At 39.0% G+C, this 21,000-nt stretch overlaps 2 protein-coding genes and 1 long non-coding RNA gene across 6 annotated transcripts in view; 1 reads left to right on the top strand and 2 right to left on the bottom strand.

Moving 5' to 3' along the window:
* The window catches only part of nav3 (neuron navigator 3), a 228,920-nt gene that overhangs the window by 83,666 nt on the left and 124,254 nt on the right, over positions 1-21,000 (bottom strand). The window lies entirely within an intron of this gene.
* On the top strand, positions 3,464-8,093 carry LOC307021898 (uncharacterized protein). Of its 4 annotated transcripts, none has more exons than XR_013803263.1 (7): positions 3,464-4,011; positions 4,153-4,292; positions 4,940-5,105; positions 5,261-5,602; positions 6,224-6,359; positions 6,570-6,677; positions 7,595-8,093. XR_013803263.1 is itself a non-coding variant. In XM_079654424.1 (5 exons), exons 1-4 carry the CDS (start codon positions 3,902-3,904, stop codon positions 5,556-5,558), a joined length of 714 nt encoding a protein of 237 aa, XP_079510550.1. In that variant the 5' UTR covers positions 3,464-3,901; the 3' UTR covers positions 5,559-5,602; positions 6,224-6,398. The 4 variants fall into 4 exon arrangements, 1 of the variants encoding a protein (XP_079510550.1); XR_013803264.1 differs by having other exon boundaries at positions 6,570-6,623; positions 7,595-8,092; XR_013803265.1 differs by having other exon boundaries at positions 6,570-6,806; positions 7,595-8,088.
* On the bottom strand, positions 17,066-19,524 carry LOC307021905. The gene is made up of 3 exons (XR_013803268.1): positions 19,446-19,524; positions 18,694-18,764; positions 17,066-18,002 (listed from the first exon to the last, which is right to left on the bottom strand). It is a non-coding gene; the product is annotated as an uncharacterized lncRNA (long non-coding RNA).

Genomic DNA, 21,000 nt, shown 5'->3' with positions numbered 1-21,000 from the left:
ACAAAATCACACAACAAAATATTATAAATGTACTCCAAACATTGGATGTACAAAACAAACAGATAATCAAAAGGAATCAACTAAAACAATAAGTGTCCTTGCTATTCCGTGACAGTCCAACACGGAGTAGACAGGGCCTGTCAATTCTACGACGCGAGAGCACGGTGCGAAAGCTCGCCGAGCCAAAACAGCAGGAAGGGGGGGGGGAATGATGACCAGAGGTGGGGAGAGTGGTTACGGCGCCCCAACTTTTACAGCTAGGCACTGCCACAGAGCCCACCAGGAAGGGAGAATGTTTATGGCACCCCTGGAAAGAGGTTCAAAATGACTTGTGAATACTTAAGTTTATTGAATGAAAAGTTATCTATGGGGAAATTCATACATACCAGCCTGTGCGGCCAGTTGCTATGGAAAGCCAAAAGTGCCATAATACGGGGGTGAAAAAACGCGCGAACATACGGGGAGGTCCGTTTTTTCGCGCGAAAAAACGCGCGAACATACGGGGAGGTCCGTTTTTTCGCGCGAAAAAACGGGCCAATATACGTGCGAATGTTCGCGCGGTTTTTTATATGATAATGAGCCCCTCCTTCTGATTTCCTTAGCCAATAAGTTCAAAGTGTCTGTAACCAATCAGTGAAGGGTAAAGCCAGACCAAAACAATCTGTAGATGAAAAGTTCCTGACATGGTGAGGCTGTGCTGTAAATTGTGCATTATTCCAGATTCAGGGGACTAATTATTAATTTGCCTTTGAATATAATAAATATATCAATCAATATATCAATATAACCTGCCTTCATTGTTTTTTTTAAATAAAATGGCATTACCCTTTTCCTTAAACCTCTGGAGTGTGAAGTGAAGGTATTTTCTCAATTTTTAGATGTCTCCTTAAATCCACTTTTAAATGTACTTCTTATAACATGGCATGGTGTTACATGTCAAAATGTTCAGTAGTCTCTGGTGTTGCTAGAAATGCAAATTCACTCACCTTAGAGCACTGTCTTATGAGAAACCTAGCTTAGAAATCCGATTTTTGGAAAACTTCAAAACTGTTGTGAAACACATATGTACTCATGTCATCCATTTTTTTTGGTGTTTCAGATTTTGTTCACCAAAGTCTTTGGTTCACAAAAGTAGTGAAATATATCAATTACACTATAAGCCTATATAAAAGTGTTGTTCATGTCTAAAATGAAAATGTGTAAATTATCATTTAGAGTAAAATATTTCCATCCCTCTACTTTCACCACAGAAAAGTTACATCAGGACTGAATAATGACTTCATATTCCATACCAAGGTTTATGTGATGTGTACAAATACAAATTCAGCATTTCAACTTTATTTTTCAACCAACTATTTATGTTAACATATGAAACTGTAAAATCTCAATATTTCCAATATCAGAACTTTTTCAACCAACTATTCATTATAAATGTAAAGACAGGGGGTCTTTGTCCATGGTCTTTGTCTGTCTTCCAAGACAGTGGGTCTGGCTGCTGTGTAGGTGGGGCTGATGGTGCATGGCCTGCTGGTGGCTGTGTCGGAGGGAGGTAGGTGGGATTGTCCCGGGTTGATGCTGGGATTGTCCCGGGTTGATGCTGGTGGCTGGATGGGAGGTACGTGTGCTAGGCGAGACTTCTTTGCTGGCTGGGTTGATCGTGATGGCTGTGGTGGAGACCTTTGTATCGAGGTGTATCTTAATCTTGTGGCAGGCACAGATGGAGGTGGAGGCCGCTGTAGGGATGCTGGTCCTCTGGTCCTCGGGTCCTTGGTGGTGATGGCTGTGGTGGACGCCTTTGTACCGAGGTGTATCTTAATCTTGTGGCAGGCACAGATGGAGGTGGAGGCCGCTGTAGGGATGCTGGTCCTCTGGTCATTGGTGGTGATGGCTGTGGTGGAGGTCTTTGAGCCACGGTAGATTTTGACCTGGGGGCCGGCACAGATGAAGGTTCTGGCTGCTGGATAAACGCCGCCTCTGGGCCACTAGGCCCAGGCAGCTGTGAAATCTGAAGGAAAAAAAACATACCTTTACATTTAGCAAATCAAAATAACTGTATGACGTATTTTTCTCTAATCAAAAATGGAAATAAATCCACATGCCATATTATGACTTTTATGAAGGATTAAAGCCTTCTTCATTTCCAGTATATAATACAGTGATAACACACACAACCCGGTTGACTGTACTCACTTTAACCTGGCTCTGTTGTACACTGATAGGCACAATATTAGCATAGCATTAGCGCGCTATTAGAATTTCAATAATATGAACAATTATGAACTCAGACCAGCATTTCACATATTTATACAAGCAGAATACACTTGAAATGTAAGCCAAACTACTGCACGGGAGTCATACACCTAGTAACATAGAAGAACAAAGAAGCTAGCGGACGCCATTAGCCACTGTAGTGGAGCCGAACTAGCTGACAGAATGACATTAAACTACACATAAAGAACAGTTTCAAACACACTTCTTAGATCGAAATATGACATAATCTTTGTACACACTACTAACCTGTTGAACAGGAGAAATGAATGAAGCAGAGGGAACGTTGTTGCCGTTCCAGCCAGAATGCCAAGTCTGCGGCAGACACATAATAACAATACTTACTTTACGGCATGCGCTCAGCAACACATTCCCTTTTACGGCATGCCCACTGAGGCCTTTCCGTGTCCTATACTGCCCTCTGCTGTTTGTAATGATATACAATATTTAACATAAACATGCCTTCGAGAGTATAACTTAATTTATACAAGACAATATACATTGAAAATGTGCCCACATATTTATGCGGTTATCTGAATCATATTTCTACCCCTTATATTAGAAAATATATGATTAAATATCTAAAATATGCGCACTTCGACGCTGCGTGGGTGGACTCCAGTTATATCTTTCAAACTAAATCTATCCACTATCTGCTTGTAGACTAACGGTCAAAGGGTCTAATATCCGGGAGGGCCGGGCTCGAGTCTCGGAAAGGAAACGTTTTTTTGTGTTATCTCTTTTCATTCACTTACAATCTTTGTATAAATGCAAAGTATTCCAAGGTCTGCTTCACCTTAATTGTCCCAACTGCTTGGCAACAGCTGTCTGTTCTCCAGTTGTTTAAGGTGGTAGCCTGTCGCCTGCGTTCGTGTTTCAAATAAATGGGAATTGATCAGCCTCAGATGTATTAATTTATAAAAAAAAAAAAAATTGAATTCGAATGTTTCTCTTCAGTGCAATTGCAATTGCACATTGCATCATTTTTGTGTTCTTTGTTCTGTTTTAGAAAGGAAGGATTGTTTACTTTTTTCGTTGTCTACAAAACCGGAAAAACAACATAATTGTGCTTTTCCAGACACTGAAGAAAGAAAAATACCATGAATTTTCGGTATCAGGGCTGTTAGGGAAAAGATCAGGCAATATATCTTGAGAGAAAACGTATCTTTTGATCCCGTTTGAATTGTGCCACGAATTACACTTATGATGTTTGTCATCTTAAACAATCACTTCCATGTCAAAAAACTCAGTTTGTCGTAAAACTGTTGAAATATAAGACTATGAAAAATACGCAACTAGAAAGAAGTGAAATGTGCCAACGTGACGGCCGTCTTGGTGTGTGGTGCGCGACGGGAGATGTAGGTCATTGACTGGTTTCAGGCAAAAAAAAAGTGTTACTTCACAGTTTTACGACACATTTCAATTTTTTTGACTTGCAAAATTATCTTTTAAATTGACAAAAATCATATGTGTAATTTGTGGTTCAATTCAAACGGGATCGAAAGATAATCTTTCTCTCTCCATTGACTTCAATACATACCTTTTCCGAAATAAGGTCCCATGGAGCTCAACCGGAAAGGGAGGGACTTCGCCTCTCTATAAGCATGCAGCAGCAGTAGCAGCAGCCGGAAAAATGTCCACGAGAAACTTCATCTTGCGTTGCAAAAGGACAATAAATGACTGCACAAGACTTCTCCAAACAGATGATGCCGGTCATGCCGTGTTACAATCCACAGTAACGAGGTAAGGGCCAAGCCTATCGCTACTACCAACACAAAGGAATGTAGTTTGTTTTTGCATGTAACGTAAACTGAGGTTGTGTGAGATCTTTCACACTTACAAATTCTGTCTTCTCCCCTATTTCACCAAACCGTTTACTGGCAGGTTAGAAACCATGGAAAGGAGCCTCGAGTGGTCACGGGGCAGGCTAATTAACGTCCCTACAGCTGATCTTTTACTTCAGGACCTTCGGGAATATATACTTGAAGTCCGGAGATCTTGGCCTACCACACCCGCACAACAAGGTAGGTCGATGTGATAATTGTTCACTTTAGCATAGGCTTTCGTTGATAAACCAGTGCTAGTATTGTTGAGTACTAAGTGTCCAACAGGCCAATACATTTTAAAGTAATTATTTGTTTTAAATATGGGTAATACCAATATAAACACCTTTTTTAATCTGTAGTTGCCAGCTATTAATTACAACATTCTGGTGAGACGCTCTGAGTCTCGAGTTGTCCACTTAAAACTGTACTCCAAATTCCACCTTTATATCCTGCCACAGTAGAGGAGACGCTATTCCCCCTCCCCCGTCGAGGGCAGTCTGGCCATCTGTAGTACACCACGTATCATCAAACGTGTGAATGAGGACATTGAAAGGGTGCCAGAGGGGGAGTCTCTGTCTTCAGGGTTGGAAGACACAGACTGCAACTATGTATCTCTATGCCCATACACATTTATGCTTTTGTTCTTACTGTATACTACAACTATAGTGTATTGCATGTCCACTGGTTTAATGCCAAACTGCATTTCATTTTTTTTTAAAGTATCTTTAGGCTGGGCAATGACAATAAAATAGACGCATTGTGTGCGTTTCTGGCACAACGGCATAAATGCGTTGCTTTTACAACAATGACAATAAATGTAATCTAATGTTTTGCTGTTGTTGCAGGTCATTCTGGCTACCACGCCCCACTCATTTTGTTGGGTGGTCGAGGTCCCCCACAATTCAGCATTTCCAGAGAGCAAATCTCTTTTTTGAGGAGCTGTGGTTTTACAGCAACAAAGATGGCACAGATATTAAAAGTATCTCTGCGCACAGTGAGACGGCGATTGAGGTATGTAGCAATGTCTTCAACATTGGAAGTGCCATCTTGTCTCAATTTATTGTAAACATCCCAAGGAGGGGTTGTAGCCATGTTACACTATGCATGTTGTAAAGTAAATCTGAATACCGTAGGTCTCATATATTTAAAACATGTTTATTTTTCAGGCAGTTCCACATGCTGCGCTCTGGGACATACTCCACCATCTCAGATGCTACACTAGACGACCTCATCAAGGAGATAGTGGCTGGGAATAACCAGATTGGCCCTGAATCTGTCAGGGCACAGCTGCAGGCCCAGCAGATGTGGATACAGAGACGCAGAGTGCGGGACAGCATGAGGCGGATAGACCCAGAAGCAGCTTCACTGGACATGTCCTCTCAAGCTGCAGAAGACAACTCCAAAACAGTGGAGGATCTGCAGAAGCAACTGCAGGAGTTAAGAGTCCAGCGAGAGTTTTGCTAACAGAGGTTTGCTGGCTCCGACGACAACATCCGATTCTATACAAGGTAATGTTTTGGCTAAATTCTATCCAAGTTTTTGAGATGGGTTAGCTTATAAAGAATCCTGTTTACCTGCCGTGTGACCGCTGACTATATGCATGCAGTGTTGGAATAAGTACTCAACTTAACTGAAGTATAAGTACAAATACTATGGTTTTAAAATACTCCTGAACTGAACATGTAGAATCATAAATCCTGTGTTTTCATATATAAAAAGTAACTAGAAACTATGAAGGTTAACTAAATGTGGTGGAGTAAAACATATTAATACTAACAACATACTGATAATATTTTACTACAAGTGGAAATCTTCAAAACCTTACCAAAGTAAAAGTATGTCAATATCCACTGCGTTTCCCCCAGTTGCACACGTAAGAATGAAGAGTAAACGTAGTCATTGTGTGTAAAATGTTCCCTGTATGTTTTAGATTATTATTACTGCTGCTAATGTAGTTGCTACATTTTACTGCTGTAGATTACTATACCTGCACCTAGTGCCTTCTTACTCAGTCTATTTGAATTGTAATGTATTATAGCAAACAAGAGGAAAGCATTAGCCCATGTGTTACAGTTAACACGATTGTATTTACTGTCAATTAATGACTGACATGTGTCTTTTGTGTACAGATTCCCGAGCTATAACCACCTGATGGCCTTCTGGTTTTTAATTGAGCCTTCAATTCATTAAATGGTTTGTGTTACTAGAGCGATATCAACTGCCAAGAGTAATGAAGAAGTGGTTACACACGCACGTCCATCAACGGTAGGTTACGTTTCTTTTAACACACAATCTAAACACAAACTGAAGGGAAAATGTCTCTCCGACATTTCATTGCTTTTGTGTAGGCTAAAAGGCTAAAGTACTCAATCCTTTTTGAATACATCAGAGAACTAAAACAACTTAATGTTTTTCCCATAGTGTGCTACACTCATGACATTAATATAGTAACCTTTTTTTGTTTTTATCTTCCAGAGACAGCTGCTTCAGCCAATTGACGAGTTCTTCCTTTTTCTATGCTTCCTGTCGGTGGGTTTGAAAGAGAGGGACCTTGCAAACCGCTTCAACGTACACCAGTCCTCTGTGAGCCGCATCATTGCAACATGGACAAGTTTTCTTACAACTTTATTGGGGTCACAGTGCATCTGGCTTACACCTGCAGAAGTTCAAGCCCACCTCCCAGAGGCATTCAAAGATTTCCCAGACACACAGGTGATCCTGGATTGCACAGAGCTGAGGTGTCAAACACCATCCTCACTCCTCCTCCAAAGTGAAATGTATTCTACATAGAAATCTCACTGCACCATGAAAGCCCTGGTTGGCATAGCCCCACATGGTGCAGTGACATTTGTTTCCAGTCTGTATGGTGGTTCTGTCAGCGACAAGGAGATTTTCAAACAATCTGGAATAGCTGCGTTGTTGACTGAAAACATAGCAGTGATGGTAGATAAGAGCTTCCTGATCAGCGATTGCTGCAAATGCAAGGTGTACTGCCCACCTTTTCTGTCAAAGCAGAAGCAAATGCCAGCCTATGAGGTGAGGGAGACACAGGCCATTGCCAGACTGAGGGTTCATGTAGAGCGTGTCATTAGGAGGATAAAAGAGAACAAACTTTTTGATGGTGAATCCCACATAGGTATTGTTTGTATTCTTATCGATAGTCATGAACTTTCTCTTGTGACAAAATAGACTCTCCGTTAGTAAACGTTTACTCTGTGTAAAAGTGATTTCTGTGTGTAAAAGTGAGGTAACATGTGTAGATGAATAACATCAACTTGTATTCGTCCCACACATACACACCTATAGATGTAGTTATATTTGTGTCTGTGACTTTATATTGAATGGGAAATAACTGGAAAATACCTGTGTAAGAGAGAGACTCCTGTCCCGCCTCTCCATTTTATTTTTAGTTGTGCATTGTTATTTGTGCTTTAGAAACATTCCACTTGAACTTTATTTGAATGAACTTAGTAGTAATTATTGTCCTATATTTCTTTCAGATTTCACAGCTGCCTGGGCCTAGGAGAAAGAACCTCCATCTGTGCCTGCACCAAGGTCAAGATCTACCGTTGCTCAAGGGCCTTCACCAGAGCCATCACCACCGAGGACCAAAGGACCAGCATCACTACAGCGGCCTCCATCTGTCCCTGCCACAAGATCAAGATACACCTCGGTACAAAGGCCTCCACCACAGCCATCGCGATCAACCCAGCCAGCAAAGAAGTCTCGCCTAGCAGACGTACCTCCAATCCAGCCACCAGCATCAACCCGGGACAATCCCACCTACCTCCCTCCGACACAGCCACCAGCAGGCCATGCACCATCAGCCCCACCTACACAGCAGCCAGACCCACTGTCTTGGAAGACAGACAAAGACCATGGACAAAGACCCCCTGTCTTTACATTTATAATGAATAGTTGGTTGAAAAAGTTCTGATATTGGAAATATTGAGATTTTACAGTTTCATATGTTAACATAAATAGTTGGTTGAAAAATAAAGTTGAAATGCTGAATTTGTATTTGTACACATCACATAAACCTTGGTATGGAATATGAAGTCATTATTCAGTCCTGATGTAACTTTTCTGTGGTGAAAGTAGAGGGATGGAAATATTTTACTCTAAATTATAATTTACACATTTTCATTTTAGACATGAACAACACTTTTATATAGGCTTATAGTGTAATTGATATATTTCACTACTTTTGTGAACCAAAGACTTTGGTGAACAAAATCTGAAACACCAAAAAAAATGGATGACATGAGTACATATGTGTTTCACAACAGTTTTGAAGTTTTCCAAAAATCGGATTTCTAAGCTAGGTTTCTCATAAGACAGTGCTCTAAGGTGAGTGAATTTGCATTTCTAGCAACACCAGAGACTACTGAACATTTTGACATGTAACACCATGCCATGTTATAAGAAGTACATTTAAAAGTGGATTTAAGGAGACATCTAAAAATTGAGAAAATACCTTCACTTCACACTCCAGAGGTTTAAGGAAAAGGGTAATGCCATTTTATTTAAAAAAAAAACAATGAAGGCAGGTTATATTGATATATTGATTGATATATTTATTATATTCAAAGGCAAATTAATACTTAGTCCACTGAATCTGGAATAATGCACAATTTACAGCACAGCCTCACCATGTCAGGAACTTTTCATCTACAGATTGTTTTGGTCTGGCTTTACCCTTCACTGATTGGTTACAGACACTTTGAACTTATTGGCTAAGGAAATCAGAAGGAGGGGCTCATTATCATATAAAAAACCGCGCGAACATTCGCACGTATATTGGCCCGTTTTTTCGCGCGAAAAAACGGACCTCCCCGTATGTTCGCGCGTTTTTTCACCCCCGTATTATGGCACTTTTGGCTTTCCATAGTGCGCCAAGGTTACGCCGAGCGTCAAACAGCTCTTTGTAATGGAACGAAACCACGGCAGACTATCCAAAACTTGACTCGAACGCCCCCCCAGAACTACAGAAGTTGACAGTATTAAACTGTGTACACCCCTGGAGGTTTAGGCGATAGGAAACAAATTGGTGTGTACAAATTTAAAACATATAATTACTAAATGGGTGAAAATCGCTTGTATCCATAATGGGCAGCGTTAATATATACCCACATGACAGCTCATTGTCACTTTGTAATTCTACTCCACTACAATTCAGAGGTTAACCTGGTATTTTTACTCCACTACATTTATTTTCGTTACTTTGCAGATTCTGATTAATGATGTGAAATATAAACAACCCTTAAATCAGACTTTAATTCAGTGAAGGTGATTGTCAAGTGCCAACAATCAGGAGAGATATTTGATAGTTGGTGCTTGAAAAGACAAACATTTATCTGCAGATCTCTATAAAGTATATTTATTACTCGTTATTCTCTACTAATAGTTAATTAAAAACTTTACATAATGACTATTTTGCACATCCCTTTCAAGATTTTCAAAGGTTTATATACATATCATATACACAACTACGGTGTAGTTATGCAATGAATGAAACACTTGGGTCACAGGCTCCTCAAAAGGGCATTACAAGACATCTATCAATATGTGTGTACCTCCACTATTAAACTGTCAAACTCTGCACATTTCTTATACTATCTACATACATCTTATAAGAGTTTAATAAATATGCATAATATCAGTTAAAATAAGTGCATGAACATAGTTAACATTGCAGGAAAGCAATATATAAGTACTTTGTCAGGCTTACTATGTATCTGTAGATACCCCCAAAGCTTTTTTCTTATTCAAAAGAAGACCTTAACCCAGGGGTCGGCAACCCGCGGCCCACGGGCCGCATGCGGCCCTTTAAGCCCTCTGCTCTGTCTCCCTTGAGTTTAGACAAAAATAAGAAGGAAATAAAATAAAAGTATTTGTAGGACTATTTATATTTTGTTGCATGGTTGAAAATGTTTCGTATCTTTTATTTTGAGCTGATGCTGTGACAGATAAATAAAAAACAAAACGGTTTTAATTAGGTCGACTAAAATATGCGTCACATCCTGCTACGGTCCCGCGCGAGCGCCTTTTCCTGCGGGTGAATAACCTGAACCCCGGCTCGATGAGCGAACTATGGATAACTCAAAGAAAAGTAGCGGAGGAACACAGGAATTGAATTCTGTGTGGACAGAGTTATATGCTTTCACAGCAAGCGATGCTGGTTTACCGGTATGTTTGATATGTAGAGAGAAGTTGTCAACGGTGCTGCAGCCTTTACGTATCGAGGAACCACACGGGAGAGGAAGACAGCTGACAATCTTCAGTCATAATTCAATGGGGTCATTTATTTCAGAAAACACTTGTTGTTATATTCCATGGAATGCTCTTAACGTCCCGATAGCAATGAATATATTAAATGCTTTGACAATAAATACATACAAAAATTAATCTCTGGAAGCCGTAGTACTGTAAAAAGCACGACCAATCATCTGAGCCGGCCCGGCTAAAGTAACTGGATGGCCTACCTGCCTGTCAGCCTTCCATCTGTGCACAAACTTATCTCGTGGCCTCATTGATGATACACGTTCGTGTGTGTTGGAGGAGGGAATCTGTAAGAAAGTCTGAAGGAAGAGGCATATTTTTTCCGGTTGTGTATTTTCAAATTCAAGCGCACTCGAGCTGGTTTCTCCATTCTTACCTACCTAATCTTAACTCTTTTTAGGGTGCAGCTATATGTTTTATTTATTTCAAAGTGGGCCCATTTTAATAATATTTTTTTTTCCTTCAAATGTGCAGAGGACTCCCCAAGTGCTGTGTTTAATTTATTTTAAAGTAGGCCTGTGTATTATTTTTAATTCTCCTTATAGGAGTTCTTTGTTTCTTATTAGAGGTTAACAGTTTTATATAATGTAATAAATAGCCTAATAAATGCAAAAAACCTGTAGTTTTTGTCTGATATAACAATAAATACAACTTTATTAGCTATCAAGCTATGAAATATGTTTTGCGTCTCCAGACAAAAAAATGTTTTGGAAAAAGGAGCAAAATGGCTCTTTTGGTCAAAAAGGTTGCAGACCCCTGCCTTAAACTAAAGTCTTCTTTAATGTTTAAATAAAGCCTTATTAGTTTGTCTGTTTTGCACATCCTCCTATTAATATCTAATAATACAAATAATACAATTCAATAACGTGCTTTAACCACTAGGTGTGCCTTTCTCTCAGCTGTGCACCGTTATAATGTAAATATAGCCTATCTACCAATTGGATAAAATATAAAAGTCAGCCGAATTAGTGTTGATACTGCAAGGAGACGTATTGTGTGAAAAGAAATGTAAGATGTTGTTTAATTGCTGATATATTTATGATCCACGTCACGTTTTCAGTTTTGGCGGCAGTTCTTCCTGATGGTCCAGAAGTCTTCTCATTAGGGCTCTATAAATAGAGAACTACGGCAGATATGTAATATTTAATGCAGCCGAACCGTGTATTACAATTCCGTTATGTGATGACTTCCAAAGAGAAAAGCAAGCACACTCGGAATAAAGTATTATTATTATTTATTTTTTATGTTTTCGGATTTCGCATCGCATAAACACCATATCTCAACTTGCATTGCAGCTAAACCATCCAATCACCGAGCTGAGGATCTTGCCAACGACTGTTTCCGGTATTTTTTTATGACGGACGTTTTGTTATACACACATTCCTTCAGATTTTAATTTTAATTTACATTAAAGTATTTTGTGAGGCCTTCTATAATGTTTTTAAATATAACTAGGGTTCTAGTTGAAGCGTTTGTAAATTAACATGAACACAAGCTGTTGCCTGGCAACGCAATTGCACAACGTCACGTCCAGTGTTTCCGCCAGACCAGGGCTGAGAGGGCGTCCACCCCGAGTGACGTCACGTTGTGTCACGTGACTTGAATTTTGAATTGAGTCGTCCCTTATAGATACTATCTTTTTACGTATTAGTGATGGGAATTCCGGCTCTTTTTAGTGAGCCGGATCATTTGGCTCGGCTCACTAAGAAGAGTCGGCTCTTTCGGCTCCTAAACGGCTCTTCATATTACCACAGTTTACCACGGAGCCCCAGTTTCGCCGCTGCGAGGCTCTGGCGCTCGCAGTTCGCGCGCGTGCTCCACTAGCACCCTCCCGTCAAGGCTCGCTGGCAGTACACTTTCTGTCACAGGAACACACTTTGCTGGCGGCGAAAAGAATCCCACCAAACTCCTTTGCCCCTCCAACAGAGGGATGTCGTTGTCCTTTTTCCTTTTCGTCATTTCAAGCGATAAAAACTCGATCCTCTGTCTAATCTTTTTTTTTTTTTTTGGACGCCCTCGGCTCGAGTTCAGGGCGTTCCGAGCTGAATAAGGGCGTCAAATGACGGCCAGACGTCCCCCTGGCGGAAACGCTGGTCACATTCGTTAATTCCACATCCACACACATGGATTAACATCGATTTAGTACATAAATGTAGCCTTTGTTTCTGCTAAAAGAGGTGTCGACCAGCTGGGGCAACAAGAAAATCGGCGAAATCGAGTGTGACTATTAAAAAATAAATAATAATTTTATTAATATTGACAATAACAACCGACCGTCGGGGTGGGGCATTTGCTTGGCATTTCCGGGTATTTCTCCACTGGTTGGGCCATGTTAACAATACCGTGTAACCAGAAAGGTTACGAGAGAAAGGGGGTGCTGAGGGCGCTGCAGCACCCCCTAGCGGCAGGCAGGCGTTGCGGAGCTCCCCTATCTGCAAATTTATTTTATTTTTATTTTATATATATTTATTTCATTTAATTATGCCTGAGATTATATTTTATATTTTATATTATTATTCAAATGATAATTTTAAACTATATAATACATTATTTTGTTTAGCTAGTGGAGTATGAAGCCCTCTGTATCGCGAATGTCAACGGGGGGTGGGGTGCTAGTGGAGTGCACGCATCTCAAACAAGCCTAGTTTGTTTACAAAATTGCGGCGCAACTTGGTGGGCGGTACCCTGGAAAGAAATCTCTGCGTGAGAAATACAATGTGTGGGGTGTGAGCGTGTGAATGGAGTGAAATGCGTGTGTCTCACGCCAAATGCGTGAGACTTGAGAGCTCTGCAACCATTTGTATAGATAGCATGAAGTAGAAAAGATCGGCGATCGCCAATGCTAGCGTTAGCGTTAGCATTTCTCCCCCGGGCTTAAATTGTGTATTATAGAATGATCACACCGGTGACAGTACTCTTCAAAGGGTTCACGAAATATGACTACTACTCTTACTGTTTAACATTTTGGGTTACTTAATGTTACTTCATATTAAGGCTAATAAAAATGACAAGGCTGTAATGCTAACTAACGTGCTAGCTACTAGCTAGGTAGCTAACTTGATCCAGCCACTCCTGGTCCTTTCATCAAACGGGAAGCGAAAGAACGAGCAAGACCCATTGCTGGTATGATAACAACCTGGTACTAAGCACACAGGCATCTTGTTGAAGTTATCTTATCTTAGCCAGCGCCATATAGATAGATTATATCTATATTGCGCTGATCTTAGCTATCTCTTAGTGGAGGAAAACAATTGTGACATCACTTACTGGGATTTGTAGTCTTTCTAGTTGCGTATTTTTCATAGTCTTATATTTCAACAGTTTTACGACAAACTGTGACTTTTTTTTTACATGGAAATGATTTTTTAAGATTGACAGACATCATATGTGTAATTCATGGCACAATTCAAACGGGATCGAAAGATACGTTTTCTCTCTCCATTGACTTCAATACATTATTTTTCCGAAATAAGGTCCCATGGAGCGGAAGTAGATGGGCGTGACTTCGCCACTCTATTAGCACATCGGACAGCACCTCAGCACCCCCACTCCAAATACCTTCTCGCGCCTCTGCGTGTAACTGTCACGTTTGAAGGGACGAAAAAACGTGACATCTTCACGTCTCCCAGCATGGGAAATCGTCACATGTTCACATCTTGCCGTGATACCGAGTTGGGCGTATCATATGCACGCAAAACTCGGCCTCAGAACTCAATGGGAATGGTTAGCGTACCATTATGCAGGCAAAATCGGACTTCTACGTATCTATTGCACGCATTTACAATGTATTAAGTCGTGTCAGTTGTACGCAGACTGAAGAGAGTGGGTTGTTTAAAAAACAACAACGTAGGATAAAAAGGAAAATGTTCATATATAAAAGTTTGAAGTGGACAGTTTGTGTTCTTACTTTGTTCCCAGAATGTCTGCAGGCAGCTCGAACAGAAGCTGTGGTTACAGCTCAGAGACACAGGATCTCTGAAAGTCTCTGAACACACATGGCAGCTCAGGAAACTTGAAGAAGAGCTGCTATCCTTTTTCTTCCCCTCGGTTTGCCTCTCACTGTTAGATGAAGATCTCCCACCGTGTACTGGTGTCGAGGCTCTCTTCGACAATGTCAGAATTAGCTTTCAATGCCTCTTATCTCTTTCACTAGTTAATCATTGATAGTTATAAATGCAGTCATCTGTTTTTATGACCAGCAGATATATTGGCAAGATGAACTTCAGAATCTGGAAGACTTTCAAGTTCTGACTCAAAAATGTTTTTGACCCATTTGTTTCCTCTGTGTGATCATCTGACCAGTGTTCAATCTAAACTTAAATATTGACAGGCAGAAGATTGTTGGAAATATAAATGTCACTAATTTAACACTATTTTAGTAAAACTTCTCCATGACATTAAAGTCAAATGTGTGTTTCGATGAGCTTTTATTCATTGAAGCTTTACAGCTCTCACTATCATTGGACTTTGTTTTTAATCGCGTGCAGAATGTCCAACTGACCAATCAGAACTAAGTATTCATCTTAGCCCTGTTATAATCTTTTTTATTGCAGTACCTTTGAACTCAATGTTTTATTTCTACTTGTACTCCCTTGTGATTGTAAGCGGTATGATTCTCCATAAGAGTTGGAGTATACAGTATTTATGTTTAGAGTCACACAAACACAACAGTCTGGAAGAGCACATGTTTTAGGTGTCTTTTTTACGTTCTTTGTTTTCATTGCAAAACCCCTCAAAACTTGAAATACTTAAACCATATATCAGTTTGTTATGAAAGATATTCAGATAATAATGATGCATGAAGAAGCAACCAACAACTTCAAAGATTATTCACTTACAAGACTCACTTAGGCATGCACACATTTTCAACTCAATTGTAGGATTTGATACATTTTTAACATTCAAGAATAACAAGTAAGGGACAGCACATGGCCTAGCACCAGGCATCACATATTCATATACAAAGCTTACATAATCCAATTTACATTTAAGGTCCCATGTCATGCTTTTCCGGCTATTACCTGTCCCCTTGTGTGTTATGTCAACCCAGTCTCACAAAACAACGTGTAATAACTACGTTGGTCCACAACGTAGGACGTAGTATTTCTACAAAAACGCCTCTGAAATTGTAAAATCCCTACGTTTTTTTTCACCATTCATTCCAATGGCTGGCGTCTATGTCACGTGATCTTCACATTTCTCCCTGCAGAAAAAAAAAACATGGCCGAACTACGTTTTATTCTCGGTGTAAAATGCCTATTTTAAAGTTAGTTTGGCCATTAAAATGCGTTTCGATGTCATTTGATGCGAGAAATATGAGTTATTTCAGATTATATGTGCAGTGGATGTACATGATCTTTAGTTTGCTAGTTATTACGAAGATTACTTCAGGAAATAGTGTCTATACAACGTTTTCATTGTTACCAAGGTGGTTGCTAGGGACGCTGCTATCGATATTATTTCTGTTATGTTGTGTAACTGTTTAATGGTGTTGTCTTTATTGCTACCCTCTTCCCCGTCAACTTATAGTGTTGGTGGGCGCGAGCCGGCTCCTGTCGTTCGCACGACACATCACTCAGCATTAATGCAGCAGGCAACCCCAGGACCAGAAGAGCACTTATTTAATAAATGTTTTATTAAATGTTTACTTCTAGTATTTCTACAAAAACGCCTCTGAAATTGTAAAATCCCTACGTTTTTTTTCACCATTCATTCCAATGGCTGGCGTCTATGTCACGTGATCTTCACATTTCTCCCTGCAGAAAAAAAAAACATGGCCGAACTACGTTTTATTCTCGGTGTAAAATGCCTATTTTAAAGTTAGTTTGGCCATTAAAATGCGTTTCGATGTCATTTGATGCGAGAAATATGAGTTATTTCAGATTATATGTGCAGTGGATGTACATGATCTTTAGTTTGCTAGTTATTACGAAGATTACTTCAGGAAATAGTGTCTATACAACGTTTTCATTGTTACCAAGGTGGTTGCTCGGGACGCTGCTATCGATATTATGTTATGTTGTGTAACTGTTTAATGGTGTTATCTTTATTGCTACCCCCTTCCCCGTCAATTTATAGTGTTGGTGGGCGCGAGCCGGCTCCTGTCGTTCGCACGACACATCACTCAGCATTAATGCAGCAGGCAACCCCAGAACCAGAAGAGCACTTATTTAATAAATGTTTTATTAAATGTTTACTTCTATTTATTCACTTTCTTATTTTTTAATTTTCTTATTTTCAAATATTTTCTTATGTTATACATTTATTTAATTTGTTTTACCTAAAATGTTGTAACTTTGTACATTTTTAAATTCGTACTAATCTAATTTTCATTATATATTTTATTAATATTTATTCATACTTCTTTATTTATTTTTCTCTCTTTTCTTTCCTCTCAATTGTTTAATTTTATCTCAGTATTTTTTGTATCATATTGACACTGGTTACTAGTGTTTAATATATATTACTAATATAACAGTTATACATATATTATTTTTCCTCAGTTACGTCCATGTAAGGTGTCCCAATGTTTTTATTTAAACTCCTATATTAATCACAACAGTTAACAAGCAGGAAAAATCAAATTTTAAAGGGTTGTGTATTTTATTTTATATTAATATAATTACTTTTTACATCAGTGTTTGGACTGTAGGCTGCAGACTGACCACCAGAGGGCGCTGTGTCTCCACTGCTGAATAAAACATTCATTTATATATTACTAACTAAAAAATAAGGTACCAGAAACACTATCAACACAATAATGAATATAAAATGATGGTTAAAATATTCAGCTTCTTTTTTTTAATAATTCACAGACATCTGTTTAGCTGTTGACATTTAAGGGTTGTGATAAAGTGTCTGCATCAGCAAAAAAATATACATTCAAATATTGATTAGAAAGACTTATGTTACATCTAATGTAAACATGAATGGACCAAGGATAGACCCCTGTGGAACCTCTTTCCGATGGTAAAATGGCCTGAATGAGTACAGTCAGCATTGGTAATAGTTTATGGTTCAAAGCAACGCTCTATCTACGTAGCTTATATGAGACTAAAGGCTCTATGCAAACTTTTAGAAATCAGTAGGCTTCAACTTGTTGTTAAATTACTAATTTACTACATATTTATAACTTAATGTAAGTGACTTGTGGTATCTTTAGGGAGCTTTGTGTGTGTTTTTGCTGATGAAAAAAATACAAGTTGACAACTTAAGTGCATGCATTTGAATATTATTGAGAACATTTGAACAACTTTTCAAATCCGCACAACATATTTTAAACAGTCCAGGGATGTACACAGTTTATTACTGGCAACTTCTAATTGTGGGAAATACAAAAACGTCTTTTAAAACTACAATTCCCAGTAGAGACGTGCCATAGAACATGTTGCGAAACACACATTAGCCAGTATGTATAGTTCTGGGGGGGGGATGGTCTGCCGTGGTTCCATTCCATTTCAAAGAGCTGTTTGACGCTCGGCGTAACCTTGTCACACTGCCACTCCAACATCCAATCACAGAGCTTGAGGACTAATCACGGGGTCTGTAAAGCAAGGCGGATGTTGTAGTCCCAAACGATAGCTGGGGATTCTGGGTAGTGCAGTGTCTTCGGAAACTCTGTAGTGTCTAAACTCCGAAAAAAAAATTTGTTTCTCCGAATCGAATGTTAAAAACAAAAAAGCATTGTACACAATTTAAACCAATCAATATTGTGTAATTAAGGATAAACTGATGTTTTTCAGTGGATGAGTAATGCAGATATCACTGTGTAATCATTTGACAGTGAGGGGAATACTTCCGGTTTTATTATGAAAACTTTGAGACCGGAAATACTGTTTTCACCCACGCTAACTTTACATGGAAGCTGCCCCATATACACGTTATCTTGGCTAGACGTCAAATCATCTTCGTAATATCTATCAAACTATAGATCCTACATATCCACCGGACGTAGATTATAAAAGTGCAATATACACTTCTAGCTAGAAATTGAATAAAAAGCATTTTAATGGCCAAACTATTCCACAATTTAGGATTTTCCAGAGAGGGTTCTTTGTGAATAAACGACCCTCTGGAGCGTTTGCAATCAACGGGACCAGTAGAGGTCAAAAACTTTAAAACGTAATTATAGGTCGTATTAAGCACTTGAACAAACGAGATATTTGGTCGTATGAGTTGGAGGACTTGTTGGTTATAATGCTGCAGTGGAGTTGTATAATGTGAATGTGACTCCTGACAGTTTCTAAGAGAGAATGAAAACAACTCCATCAAATCAAACCCGTTGCACAGCTCCAGTATGCCATGCTTTACCCCTCACATGTTTTCTGCTGAGTCTCCTTCATCAGGGTGGGAGCTTCTTTGTTTACAGCAGGTTCATCCGTCACATGACTTCACACAAGGAAACAGAGATTTCATGAGTTTGGCTTTCCATGAATGTAAAGGTTAAAACAGATGTATGAAGAGATGAAATGCAACAAATAATAAAAGATTAGATCATTAAGATTATTCAGATTATTTATTTATATTTTTGTACAATTGTCTTTCATTATTTGTATTCTCTGGAATTTGTCACATGGCTATTTGACAGAAGTACCAAAGAAACAGAAATCAAGCTTATAGACACATTTCTGAATAAAACTGCTGCTTATTTAATCCAAAGATATCTGAAGCGGCTTTACAAATACTACACTTAATTGTTTGACCTCAAATGTTGTAACTTTAAGCAGTTGTAAATTCGTACTAATCTAATTTTTATTGTATATTTTATTAGTATTTATTTATACTTCTTTATTTATTCTCTCTCTTTTCTTTCCTCTCAATTGCTTTATTTTATTTTAGTATTATTAATTTTTCTGGATTATATTTACACTGGTTACTAATGTTTAATATATATTATTGATATAACAGTTACTTCCATGTAATGTGTCCCAGTGTTTTAAATACAATTCTTATATTAATACCAACAATGAACACAAAGGTAAAATCATATTTTAAAGGGTTGTGTATTTTATTTGATATTAATAATTACTTTTTACCACTCCTTGTTTGTACTGTAAGCTGCAGACTTACCACCAGAGGGTGCTGTGTCTCCACTGCTGACTTCCTGTCTGTTTAACTGGCTCCTTTGTGTGTCTGTTGCTGGTTTCACTGGGAGATATTAAGACTTCGATTTATGTTTCTTAATAAAACATTCATTTATATTTTACTCACTAAAAAATAGGGCAGCAGGAACACTATCAACACAATACACACACACACACACACACACACACACACACACACACACACACACACACACACACACACACACACACACACACACACACACACACACACACACACACACACACACACACACACACACACACACACAGATGAACGCTGTGTAAACATTACCATGTAAGGAGGGTCTGTGTGTTCTTGCCTGATACAATAAAATGCAATATGTAAATAAACAACTCTTTAAATACCTTTAACTTTATCCTTCAACAACTGAGAGACTCCAGCTTTAAACGCTTTATCAACACAAAATATTATTATATATGCGCCTGGTCTCAAACAGAGAAAATAAAGAATAATCAAAACATTATAAATAAGAATTAAAATAGATAAATTGAAGAAAATAATAAATGAAGAATAAGTTAAAACCAACAAAAAAAGCCCAATAAAATCAACTGTTGGTGCTCCTGGTCTATTTCCCCTTTTTTTATTAGGCAATAAGTCTTTCAATCCAGTGACACATCAATTCATTTCATCGGATTCCCTTGCAGCAGTGTGTGAAGTGTGAAGTGTGTGTGTAGCTTAAATGTAAACAGGAAGTAGCAGCATGAGATGGATCAGTGTGTGGATGAGAGTCAGGATGTGGAGTCAATGCACACACACACACACACACACGCACACGCACACGCACGCACACGCACACGCACACGCACACACACACACACACACACACACACACACATATATATATATCCTTTTCTGAAACAACAGGCAGTGATGTGTTTCAGTGTTTACTTTACCTACACACACTCTCTCACACACACTCACACACACACACACACACACACACACACACACACACACACACACACACACACACACACACACACACACACACACACACACACACACACACACACACACACACACAGACAGACAGACAGACAGACAGACAGACAGACAGACAGACAGACAGACAGACAGACAGACAGACAGACAGACAGACAGACAGACAGACAGACAGACACACACACACACACACACACACACACACACAGGCTCGCTGTTCTCAGTTGAACTGAACCTCAGTGTGTGTCAGTTATGAGTCGTATCACATATTAAGCTTTAAACGTGTAAAATAATGTATATCAGGTTGACAGAATGGTTTAAAGGCTTTATTTATAATGTGTTTTCGGATTGTTTGAGGACTGAGTCCTGGCTTTTTCTCGACTAATTTCTGGGTTTTAGGACTCATTCCTGCACCCCTCTGTTATTGTGTTAGCCACCGCTTTATTAGTATGGCAAAACCGCTCTCTAGGAGGAATCTATATACTACTAAATGTGTAAATAACACATGTTGTTGTTATCCTGAAAGTGTGAGTGGAGGATGTGGAATCTACTGTTG

This window comes from Notothenia rossii, assembly GCF_949606895.1.
Source record: "Notothenia rossii genome assembly, chromosome: 10".
Classification (NCBI taxonomy): domain Eukaryota; kingdom Metazoa; phylum Chordata; class Actinopteri; order Perciformes; family Nototheniidae; genus Notothenia; species Notothenia rossii.
This window is presented reverse-complemented; position numbering and strand designations above follow the sequence as displayed.